The sequence below is a fragment of the Panicum hallii genome, chromosome 1 (genome assembly GCF_002211085.1).
Source record: "Panicum hallii strain FIL2 chromosome 1, PHallii_v3.1, whole genome shotgun sequence".
NCBI classification, from domain to species: domain Eukaryota; kingdom Viridiplantae; phylum Streptophyta; class Magnoliopsida; order Poales; family Poaceae; genus Panicum; species Panicum hallii.
This window is the reverse complement of record NC_038042.1, coordinates 3,837,518-3,850,128: the sequence shown is the minus strand read 5'-3', so window position 1 is coordinate 3,850,128 and position 12,611 is coordinate 3,837,518. Positions and strand designations below refer to the sequence as shown.

The 12,611-nt window shown below is 46.3% G+C and overlaps 1 protein-coding gene across 1 annotated transcript; it reads right to left on the bottom strand.

Moving 5' to 3' along the window:
* Positions 1–4,135: 4,135 nt before the first annotated feature.
* On the bottom strand, positions 4,136–6,978 carry LOC112877853 (squamosa promoter-binding-like protein 5). The gene is made up of 3 exons (XM_025942230.1): positions 6,254–6,978; positions 5,125–5,309; positions 4,136–4,536 (listed from the first exon to the last, which is right to left on the bottom strand). The coding sequence occupies exons 1-3, from the start codon at positions 6,976–6,978 to the stop codon at positions 4,136–4,138; spliced, it is 1,311 nt and encodes a 436-aa protein (XP_025798015.1).
* Positions 6,979–12,611: the final 5,633 nt, after the last annotated feature.

The following is a 12,611-nucleotide window of genomic DNA, read 5'->3' as shown; positions in this document are numbered from 1 at the left end:
GCACTCGGCAAAGATGCCGTCACGGCCCAAAACGCCATCACGGCTACTTTTCTTTGCTGAGTGCCGTCCCTGACACTCGGCAAAGCCTTTGCCGAGTGCCCGACATAAGGCACTCGGCAAAGACGTCTTTGCCGATATAATCGCTGCCCAGTGCACTTTGCCGAGTGTTACACTCGGCAAAGCCTTTGTCGAGTGTAATCAGGGCTTTCCCGAGTGTCCCAGACACTCGGCAAAGGGTCTGAATCCGGTAGTGTATGCAGCACAAAAATGAGCAAGAGAGGTGACTGTTGAGGGTACGGGGAGGGGGGTATTTATACCCCGACTCCAAAAACTAGCCGTTGGAGCAAGAGGTGTCCGGAAACTCTGGGCATATATCCGGATACTCCGGACACCGGGGTCCGGACACTTCGGACCCAGAGAAATATGATGACGGAAACAGTTACCCGAAGACTCAGGGTATATGTCCGGATACTCCGAACTTTGTGTCCGGACATTCCGGATTAGGGACACTCTCAAGAATATCATTTTAAAGTGGTTTTTATGGCTCACAAGTATTTGTATGGGTTCTCTTGAGCACTAGTTCTAAGTTAAAACCTGCAAATCAAAGTCCTTCTTGATAGTACGGGATTTCTATACTCAAAAAATAAAATAAAAGTCTACTCTTCGAGTAAACTTCAACCACCGTCTTTTCATTTCCTTTTGAGGGGTCGTACTTCATCATATGTTTTATTTGTTCAACTTTAGCACCTGCACACATGCTAGATAATGAGATTAAAGGTATATGTATTTTGTCATCTAAACACCAAAATCCACTTAGGGGTCTAGATATCTTTCAAGTTAGCATACAAAGGAAATAAATAATTTCACACATCAATTTATGAATCTACACTACAAATAAATTAGTATACAATAAGTATGACTCGCTCTTAAATGTGAACAAATAATTTTATACTATAATTTATCATTCTTCAATATGAATAAGTAGTTTAATGGCAGTTAATCCAATCAAATATATATTTAATAACTTGCAAATCATTAAAACGAATACAAATCATACAAATTATGAAAAAATAAGTAGAAACTAGTTTGAAAAAGAAAGAAAAATCAAGATAAGAATACAAAAGGAAAATAAGCATAAGTAAAAGGAGAAAGGAAAAAGATTTTATATATGCAGGTTTAGAAGAAAAAAGGAAAATAGAAGAATGAAGGAAAAGAATAGAAAGAGTAAAGAAAATGAAAGAGAAGAAAAAACTACTCCTGCAACTCAAGCATAGGCTGCATGCGTGTGATTGCATATTAAAGTCAGCAGCCATCTACAGAATCAATAGCATCCGGTATGCATGTATGCATAATAAATCAAGAGCCATCTGCGGAATCAATAGCACGTGGCATGCATAATAAATCAGGAGCCATGTATGGAATCACGGGGTGCGAGCCGTTGTGTGTGGCCGAAACAGTCTATTGGGCTGAATTAGAGCTAATCATTCGGAGAAATTTTCTTTAGATGATAGATCTAAAATTTGTAGCATAAGTGATGTATAGCCCCACCCTTCTTCTCGGCTTCAGCCGAAGACGGCGAGCTTGTGGTACTCCGGCCCGGCGATATGATGGCCTGCTTCTCCATGACGGCCCTGGGGCTGATGACGTACGCCGCCGCCGTCGAGGAACAGCTTGAGCATAGGCTCTCGGAGAAGCCGCTGACGAGCGCCACGCCCTTCTCTGTCCGGCCGGCTCTGGAATCCCTCAGGTTCCAGAACCGCTTGCGGGTAGATCCAAACAGGAAGAGATAGGGTTGCGACGTACGTGTGTAGATTTACAGGCTCACGGACAGAGAACCGCTTGCGGCATGCATCCCTAGATTTCAAACCGTTTTCCCGAGCTAGCCATGCATGTGTAGCATCTTTCCCGCTTCATTCAGAATAGAGTAGATCCCCACACATATATTCTGCTAAATGGTAGGTACTCCACCGCCGTGTCACCTCGCTGCTGCAGCTAGCTAGCTCTCTAGCTTACGCATGCAGCTTCTGCATATGGTCGGCTCGGCTCTAGCTTGCACGGCCTACGAGTCGATCTACTACAATATATATATATACATATATATATATGTATATATGTATATGCGTCCATGTATATATCGCCAGCTTTTGTCAAGTCTAGGGTATATATGTAACTATAGGTTAAGTCTACACAACGAACCTGTGTGCTTTAAATCATATCCTTTTGGACCGTATTGATCGAGACCTGAATGAGAGGAGGAGGACGCATCACGCATGTAACTCTGAACTGATGAAGTCATTAATTATTACTCCACAATCCCGTTAAGTTCATACATAGCTATATATTGTTATCAAACCGTGTGTAGCTTTATTGGTTAGGTTTCTAATAGTGAAATCTGGCTATATCTAGGTTTGAGTTTGGTAGTTCAACGCCGGTTCTTATATTTACTACTAGGTGTCTATTAATTAGGTTTCTTAGGGTGAAATTTGTCCATCTAGGTTTGAGTGTACTGACTCACCATCAGTTCGTTCTTATATTTACAGCTTACAATTATTTTAAGTGGTACTACTCCTTCCGTCCTAAATTACAATTCATTTTGATTTTTTTAGATGCATAGTTTTTGCTATGTATCTAGATATATAATGTACATCTAGGTGCATATATAGCAAAATATATGCATGTAGGAAAGCTAAAATAAATTGTAATTTGGGATGGAACTAGTACGTGTCTATAGGTGACGCACCCACCATTATCGGCAACGAATTGAGACGACGTCAATCTCAAAATATTTCAATCCAGTTTCAAGATCATAGATAGATAGAATATGTGTGACCACCTTCATAGAGACAAGTGTGCATGTATATATGAGTGTGTTTGCCTTGTTTCGAAAAAAGAAAGCCATTGTCAACTTTTCCATGCTGTAAAAAGATAGTATTCAAAGTCGATATTCAAAATGATGGCAGTTACGAATATGTCTTTGATCCTCTCTACACACATAGTACACTGTCCAGAGCAAGCTATGCATGTAGATGTAATATACTAGCTAGTATAATTAAATTCATCCTGCAGATAGTCCTATATATAGTTAGCTAGCCCCTCTTGAATTCTCTCCAGGCCCGCCACCCCGACTTAAACTTGCAACAATGAATCCATGCGAGCGGAGCTAGCATGGATGGGCCGATTCCGTTCCGGCTACACCTGGTCCCCCGGCCCCTTGATCGTACTTTCCTCTTTAATTCCCTATTAATTTGGATCCATATATAGTGCCTGATCTTATTACAAGTCTCCTGCTACAGCGACGCCGTAAATAAATGCGAGACGGTCCCAACTTTAATTTAATACGCAAGATGCACCCTGATCGCTGTGAAAGATCGCGCGTCTAGCTTTTTCAATCCTCCGATCCAGTGTTCAGAGCCAGTAATGAGGACGAGAACGTTTCTTGATCATTAAGGATTGCAGTACTGTGATGATGACATCGACTTTACTCTACTTTTGTGACCAGTAGTTCAACAAATCAGGGCAGCAGTTGCACACGCACCTTTCGAGAATGTGATTGAGCACGTATTTCATTAAGAAGAAGAGTACAAATACAACGATGCATGCAGCCTCAAAGGGAAACTTAAGACGCAGAGTTACAAAATCACACGCACCTTTTTCAAAATCTGACCCTCGTCAAAGATTTTTTTTTCATGTTTCGGATTTTGAGCGGTTAAACTTCATCAGCTTTAATTTGATTTTTAAGATTTATAAGCTCCATGGACAAGCAAGTGGTTCCAACTGTCAAGACTCGGTGTAAGAAGTGCTACCCAAGACACACAACATACGTGTAGCTAGTCATGCACCATACACCCCAAATTAGTACATTAACACACATACACATAATGTACATTTACCAAAAGGAAAAAAATAAAATAATACACCTGCACCCGAATTTCCCTTCTAGTAAAAAAAGCCCAACACTACTTTATAGCTAAAGGACTAATACAGTAAAAAGAAAAGGCTAGCTGCTGTGTGTGGTGCAACTGACCTAGCTAATAGGTTGTTCCTTTCTCTCACGTCACGTCACGCATCTCTCATAATAATGCAGCGATGCTATAGGCTTTTCCTCCTCCTTTTTCACGTACGTGAACGCATGGCACTAGATGAAGTCCACCTCAAAGAAACCGTTGCAGCCGCCGTTCTGGTGATCTGACACCGACGGGCACGACAAGATGTTGCCGCCGCCAACGCCGTCGTGGCCGCCGCTGCCGTCGTCGTGCTGGTGGTCCTGCTGCTGCTGCTGCTGCATCACGAGCGAGGTCAGGAAGCGGCGATGCTCATCGTCGTCGCGGCCTTGCACCTGCCGCATCATCAGCATGGAGTCCAGGCCGCCGCCGTCGTCCTTCTCGTCGTGCAGCGGCGGCAGCGCCGCCAGAGAAAGGGCCGTCGGCGCCGCGCCCCCGCCGCTCGAGTGGCCGTTGTCCATGGCGTCGAGGCAGCTGACGCCGCTGCCGTTGGGCGAGATGGCCGTCAACTTGGCCGCCGCCATGGCGCTCGCACCTGCTCGCCGTACACACAATGATAGACGGTAGCCACGTCAGCACGTACGTAGCATCCAAAAAGGCTTGCGAAAGTGTAGTGGTGATCGGAGCACATTGATGCATGCATATATCTGATCACAAGTAGCTGCAGGGCTGGCTGGCATCTACATGTCTAGTGTAGGAGCTAGTAGAGGTGATCCCACACGTATAGTACGTCGAAACTTTGGCGCCATGCACGCATGCATGAGTGCATGTACGTCAGGTCAGATACATGATGAAGTAGAATGTAGTAGGTCAGTAGGTGCATGGCATGGCAGTTGGTCGAACGTTGTAACGTGTGCTTGCACATCCACTGTACTACTGCTGAACTGAACAGTTTGGATTCTACGATGCCGTGCTACATGCTAGCTTTGTGTAATATTGTATACTCCTACCTAGCTTGGAGAAAGCCTAATTTACAGTACGTGAGAGAAAAAGTGATTTCGTTTTTGAAAAGCAAGAGGACCTAGCTAGTGATAAATCAATATGTATTATATTTATGAATGAGAATGGGTAAATTTAAATCAGCATTATTATTGCTGCACATCATGCAATCATTGCTTCTTACATTTGTGATGATGATCGCTGCTGTGGGAGGCCGCGACGCAAGTGTCCGCGGCTCTCTTTGGCGGCGGCGGCGGCGGCGAGTCCTTGCCCTGTGCCCCGGCCGGCTTCCGGCGGCGGCGGTTGTGCTCGGTGAGCCGCTTCCGGCAGCTCCTCTTGGCGTCGTCAAACTCGGCGAGCACATGAAACCTAGCCCCATGAGAAATTAAATGTGAACATCACCATCAGGTGCATTTAATTTATACATGCACATGACCTGTGCATACATACGTACATGCGTATGTATATGACTACGTATATGCATATATATACGATCCGTTGCAATGATGAGTGTGTGGCGCAGTGGTCAATGCAGCTAGCTAGTGGTGAAGTGAAAAATGTGATCGAGACCTGGCCCAGCCCGGCCCGGCCCATCTGATCTGATCTCATCACAGCTGATGGGATGAGCCGCGCATCATCATCTGAAACGATCGCCGGCGTCAGTCGAGCGGCAGCTAGCTGCTGAGTGCTGACTCGACAGCCTGCAGCCTTTTCCCCCAACTTTCCTCGTTAGCTCCATGCATGCATTAACTGTCTTGTTGCTAGCGCGTACTCCACTACGTGCTACCACTATAGCCCGTAGAAAGAGAGAGGAACAGTGGCATGCTCGCATGCATGATGATAGTGAGCCAGACTTGGAGAGGAAGACGACCACTCTACAGTCTACGTCTGGTACGTGCAACACGCTAGAGACACCATCGTGCTCAGGGCGCCCATGCCATGCCATGCATGCATGTGGCAGAGCTTTGCTTTTACTCGCGTGTCCTCTCGACAAAGAATGCAATGCCTTGTGTATTTCAGGATAGGAGAGTAGCGCGCAACTAGCACGTGCTAGATCGTGCCCACCCACATGTTACGTGACAAGGCAAAAACGACATTGCGAGACAACGAGAAAATAAAGGTGTCTCGACAGTCAACAGTGGCCGGACGCGGCACACGTTGGCAGCCAGTCAGCCACCGGGCGTGAAGGGCGCTGGCCAGAACAGGGGCACGTGTGTTCACTTCACAGGGCCACCGTACCTGATCGTGATCGACCCGGGGCAGCAAGCGAGCATGCACGCAGGGGATGGGATCCGGGAGGGGCGCGCGCGTACCTGCTGCACTGCTGGCAGAAGCGCTGCTGCTTGCCGCCGGCGGCGACGGCGGCGGCCTTGGCGTGGTACTCGCAGACCTTGTGGCGGCGGTGGTAGTGCTTGGCGGCGGAGAGGTCGGCCTTGCAGCCCTCGGCCTGACACCGTGGCGGCTGGTGCTGGTGATGGTGGTGCGCTGCGCCGAGACCGAGGCCCAGCATGCCCATGCCGAGGCCCATGCCCACGCCCGTGCCGCCGCCGAGCCGGGACCGCGTCAGCAGCCGGTCCACAGCGAGCACGTCGGCGGGGGAGAAGTACGTGCGCCGGCCGAGGTTCAGCCCGATCGTCCCGCCGCCGCCGGCGTCCACGAGCTGGTGGTGCCCGTCCTCCCGCTTCAGGAACGCCGCCGCCCCTCCCGCTCCGCCGAAGGGGTACACCTCCGCCGGCGTGAGCACGCCCGGGAGGGGCAGCTGCAGCGGCGACGGCATCGCCATCACCATGCTCGGTGGCAGTGGCAGGCTCGCGGGCGGGAGGAGGCCCGGCTCCTGGAACGGGGGGAAGCCCGCGGCGGCGAGGTCGAAACTATCGTAGAGTTGGTGGTTCTGGTGGTGCTGGAGCAGCGGCCGCTCGACGCTGGGCATGGCCATGGCGCCGGCGTCGAAGCCGGCGTAGGGCTGCGCCTGCATGGCCCCGAAGGAGAAGTCGACGTCGTTGGTTGGCGCAGCCATCGTGTTGGTGTTCATCATCATCCTGCTGCTGCTCTTCATGGCTGGGTGCAGGGCAAGGCTGGATCGGAGCACAGGAAAGGGACGACGAGCACCTATATGCGCGTGTGGAAACTGTGTAAAGCCGTGGGGGTCCCTGTGGGTGGTTAAAAAGGCTTGATCCACGACAGTGGAGAGAGAAAGAGACATTACTCCATGTGCTTGAGAGAGCTCTAGGTGTTACTCACTTGTTGGTGCTCCCCCCCCCCCCCCCCCCCCCCTCCTCCCAATCCCTTTTGGTGAAACACACACGCCCTCTCTCAAGCCATTTTGGTGAAAACTCTGCGCAGGCGTACAGTGAATGCTGGTACGTACGAGTTATTACGACGTGGCCACATGGTAACATCTTGAAGCAGGTACGACGGCCGGGCGGGGTGGGCCGGGCCAGGGCATAATGCATGTGGGCTTTATTTTGTCATGTTACCCACACCATCTTCCTGATCAGATCAGAAAGGTGATGGCGACTCCGGCAAGGGGCTGGGGATGGGGCGTGCCTAGGCTTTTCTGCTCCAGCCGGCGCGCAACGGAAACACATGAAGCTAGGCAGGCAGGTGCAGTCGCGCTGTGAACTGTGATCGAGCGAGCATGCAATCACTGCAGGGCCCTTCAGTTCGGAATTCACAGTTCACACACGGCGGGCCGGCCGGCCAAAATGATTGGCGCGACAACAAAGTGCGTTTCCTTGCTTTGCACTATTGGAGCACGTAGTTCCAGCCCATAGTATCCACTTGTGATGTCTATACTGTCATATATCTAGATATTTTCTTTAGAAACTACACTCTATAATCATAGTTTTTTTTATTGTGGTCTCTAATAAATTTAGTCTCTTCACCCCACCTATCACATTTGTCCTCTATCTATCATGAAGACATAATTTTTTCCCAATACAAATTTGGTAGTGCAGTGTCTAGTATATTGAATTTCATATTGAAACCAAGTCTTGCATGAGGCTCGGTTACTTCCGTTCTCTGTTATCTCTTTCTCTCTCTCTCTCTCTCTCTCTCTCTCTCTCTCTCTCTCTCTCTCTCTCATTATTATAGTGCCACATAAGACCGTCTCCAATGGTTGAGCTAGTGCACTGGCTCTAAGCTTGCCACCTAGATAGCAAAAAATTACCTCGCCATTGGTTTGTCTTATAGCATATTGTTTAAAGTATCTTAGGTCACACAACCTCTGTGGGCTGCCCACTTTTTCCCTATGAGCTAGCTCTTGAAGAAGAGATAGTACACACTCTTCCCTCACCTTCTCTTTCTTCCATGTAAACAAAGTGATGAGTTGGATTTCTATGAGCAGCTGAAGTGGTCTTGTTGGAGAAGGCCTAAGAAAAAACTTCTATATGGTAATGTAATTAATGGTATAGAAACCATCCGGAGAATTGCAAAGTTATATATGTTTTTGCGATGTCCATAACTACACAATAAATATATATGTTTTTGCGATGTCCATAACTACACAATAAATATGCTGCCGCGGCAAAACATGTACTCTGCCACACATAATTGCCGTAGTTAATGTAACCATACCATCATCGCAAATCATCATTACAACAAACACTGCTACCACCAGCTGATGGTACGGGGAGTTACTGTCGCTGTTCTTTTGTCCATAGCTGCCATGGCAGCATAACAAAAGGAGACACCAAATCTAAAAAATGTTAATGAGATTGAAATGATAGTAATGTTTAATTTGCTGTGCGTTCATGTGTGCATGGTACTCTCGGCATTAAAGAAAAACTCTTTCACATCGTTGCTCTGAGGCTAAAATTTTGTTGTTTCTAGCGAGCGGGCAAATATTTCATCAATGTGTCACAGCTAGACAATGACTTCTAATACCGGGTGTAAAACCCCCTTAGTACCAGCTGTGGCGACCGGTACCGTCTGGCTAGTACTAAATAGCTGCCAGTTTAGTACTGGTTGCAGCATCCGGTACTAAACGCACTACCCAGAGACAATGGGAACCTATGACCTCTAGCCTCGCGCGTTGCTTTCTTACCATCTCACCTATGTATCACATGTGACTAGGTGGGAGATGCATTCCTTTTGAATTGACCCGTGGAGGACCATTTACTACCGGACCAAAACACTGGCTGGTACTAAATATCGTATTTTAGTACCTGGTGGTGTCATTGACCGGTACTAAATGGCCGCGTCATTTTAGTACCGAGGCAAAACACCAGCCGGTTCTAAAATACGACATTTAGTACCGGCGGGTGTCTTGGCTCGGTACTCCGGAGGCTTTCAAATTTGGACCCGGTACTAAAATACCTCCGTGGAAACTTTAGTACCGGACCAAAAGTTAACCGGTACTAACCGAAGGGACGAAAGCCCATTTTTCTAGCTTTATGTGTGTCTGCGCGCTTTTTCCAAACCTTTTGATTAAGGAATTATATATATACAAAATAAATCTGGTAATAAGCTGGTCAATTAGTTCTCCCCAAAATATGTCGTGATGTAAGCTTCAATTCCCCATCAAATGGTTAATCTGTTCTTTTCAAGTAGGAGTGGGGCCGCACTCATTGTGTTCTTTTCAAGTGGGAGTGGGGCCGTACTTCCAAAATGAGAGGGTGTTTAGATGTGCAAAATAGGGGTACTAAAGTTTATTAGCATATGCTAATGGGGTTAAGCATGCATGGGCTAATTAGAGCTAATCAAGAGCTAATGGGATCTAACAACCAATTAACCATCATCTGTGTAATGGGATCAACAATTAGTCTATATTTAGTCCTACTATTTAGCATGTAAATAAATAGGCTAAAGTTTAGCTCTTTGGATCCGAATACCCTTTTGCATTGGATAGAGATGTGCAGTAGCAGCCATATGCTTGTACGCATGCACGTACGTACGCTTGCACTGCACACCAAAGCCAGCTTGGTTGCAGGGAATGATCGTGCCCGTTGGGCCGTACACGCACATACCCCCGTACGTACGTTGTGTGTACGTGCCAGACTTAATTACGACGACACCGACTGGGCCCCACCGATGTCCAAACGTACGTATAGCCTGCGGCTAGTTGCGTTGCCCTCGTAAACCGTGCATTGATTTCCCTGTGCTATACTAGGTATACACATGCATGTGCAGCGTACTCCCAGATGCAGTAGTGGTATTCATTCATCAGCGGAGCGAGGGCAAGAGAATTCGGTGAAATCCAGAGGGAAAGGGACCGGGAGAGGATTTGACGTCTCACGACAAGCCAAGGGGCCGGGGCATTCAATATTCTACTGGGCAGGCTCTAGTGGTAGCTACTAGGTGTAGTGTAGGATGTGATTAAATGGTCTAAATATTAATTCGTGTTTATACAGGAAAAACTCGTTTGGGTAATGAATGAGATGTCTCCTAAACAAATTTATTACGTCCAAACAGAAGTAACGAGATAAATTGGTGATAGTGGCGTAACAACCACGGCTCAGTTTGATTGAGCTATTAGGGCCAATTTAGTATAGCTCCATCCGATTTTGATTCTCTACGGGAGCTGATTTTTCGATAGGAGTGATTCACTAGCTGAAAATGATTCTTCAAGATTAACTTTACGATAAACAGATCCATTATTTGAAGTGAATCAGGAGAAGTTATTTTCTTCACCTCTCAACTTAGTCTATTTTAGAGAATCACCTCACAGAATCAGCATAACATCACTTCTCTCAAATAAAACTATTGGCAGAGTTTCTTCTAGATTCAGTTTAGAAGCTGCTCTAGCAGTTCTACCAAACCGGACCTTAGTAGGAATTATCTGAGTGGGGCAAGTTACCTAGCGGCTACCAGGATTCCTCACTCTCTATGGCTTGCTAACTCTATGGCTTGCTAACATCGGGGCTTGATTTTGTATGAAGCAAATTAAAAAAACTAAATCACATGGAAATACACCATGCATTGAGCACATCCCTTTAATGCATGTCGTTCTTGATTTTTCAAAATGAGAGAGAGAGAGAGAGAGAGAGAGAGAGAGAGGCCACTTAATGATAGATGATGCACTCATTACCATGGGATCTTGCTTTATCTAGAGGCCACATCGTTGGCGCCATATACCACAGGAGAAGTGGCATTAACGTGGCATGGGATCAAGTAAGGATATGCAAATTAATTTCGGCGCTATTGATGCAAGGGGATTAATGGTGCGTACTGTTAGTACATGCGGTAGCTGGTACCGGCAGAATTAACCAGGCCGGGTTTCCTGGTACGTACATACAGGAACGCTCTCAACACTAAAGCTAACGTGCTAGTATATACAAGATTGTTCATGGCAACAAGAGATAGCACAAGATAACCTCTCAAATACTCAAACTACATCATGGTTTTGTTCAAAAATCTAAACAAGAATATGAGTGTACAAATAATGTCAGTATGTCACATGTAACAAGGATAAAGTAAATTGCACCCATCATATAATAACTTGTCTGGTCATATATATATCACTTTAGTCCAATAAATTGCAAAATGTGCAATTAGCTATTTAAACTCGATCACCAAATATGTGCATCATGTAAGTTGAAACATATATTTATATTGGCATTAGATTATAGCTTGATTACAACAATCCACATGTCGGATTATTATAATCCGATGATCCAATAAATTAAACTATATATGCTCTTCCTAGCTTTTTTTTTGATAAAATGTTCTCCCCAGCTTATAAAAAGAAATAAGGACTTAGCAGGGGTGGAGCCAAGGTCCGTGTTGGGTGTGCTCTCTTATACATCATGTAGTATTTAGATCAAGAACACTAGCACCGGCCTATTTTTATCAACCTAACACTTGCCCACTATTTTAGCCCGGGCTGCAGAGCTATTCTGGCTCCGCCCCTGGATACAATGTTGGAGGCACTGTAATAATTTAAACCCTACACCCTGGTACGACCCCTAGCTAATCCATGCACTATATATATATGTAGCACAAGTACGCCGCATTAATTCACGCGCTTAATTAGCTCGATTAAATCAAAATTGGGCGCGCGCGCCAAAGACACGGCTCGTCGTAGGAGTACCGCGCATCTGATCGAACTGTAGCAGCTAGTATTAGTTCAAAACGTGTACTGGTCGTTCGTGTGCGCCCAACGATATATAATCGGTAAACTGCTGCTTCTTCCTTGATAGATGCGTGTTGCTGGCCCGCATGCAGGCCGCAGCAGATATATCTCTATCTCTTCTCTGTCTCTTCTCTACTATTTCTAAAACAAATAATAATTTCTTGTTCCGTGAATCCGATTCTGGACAAATCAATCAAAATCTTAATCGGAACCCAGGCAAATTAATCGTAATCCCAATCGGAACCCGGACAATCAATACCTCACGTGATCATGGCACAGCCTGTACAAAGTGAAAAAACCATAAATTTGATGGTCTCATGTAGATCCGGATAAAATTTATATTATCCGTAGTAACTCACGGGCATTGTGCTAACATATTTATATATATATATATAATAAACATGCATCGCATATTGCCTTGTTAATAATAACATCAGACCCAGACCGATCGATTCTGAGCATTGAAGAAGCGCGCTGAGTTCTTCGCTGCAGGCCCTGCAGATAAGATTTGAGCGATCAGCCGTCAGCGCTAGATAGCTACCTACCTACCCTGTTCGATCCCGTTCCCGTCGCATGCACCTTGACCGGTAGCAGCTTGT

What these genes read in the sequence shown, in the direction of transcription:
- LOC112877853 (XM_025942230.1), bottom strand. Translation starts at nt 6,978, where the DNA reads ATGATGATGAACACCAACACGATGGCTGCGCCAACCAACGACGTCGAC. An exon ending in TTCTGCCAGCAGTGCAGCAG is followed by an intron (nt 5,310 to 6,253) that starts GTACGCGCGCGC and finishes TCATGGGGCTAG; the next exon opens with GTTTCATGTGCTCGCCGAGT. An exon ending in CAGCGATCATCATCACAAAT is followed by an intron (nt 4,537 to 5,124) that starts GTAAGAAGCAAT and finishes TACGGCGAGCAG; the next exon opens with GTGCGAGCGCCATGGCGGCG.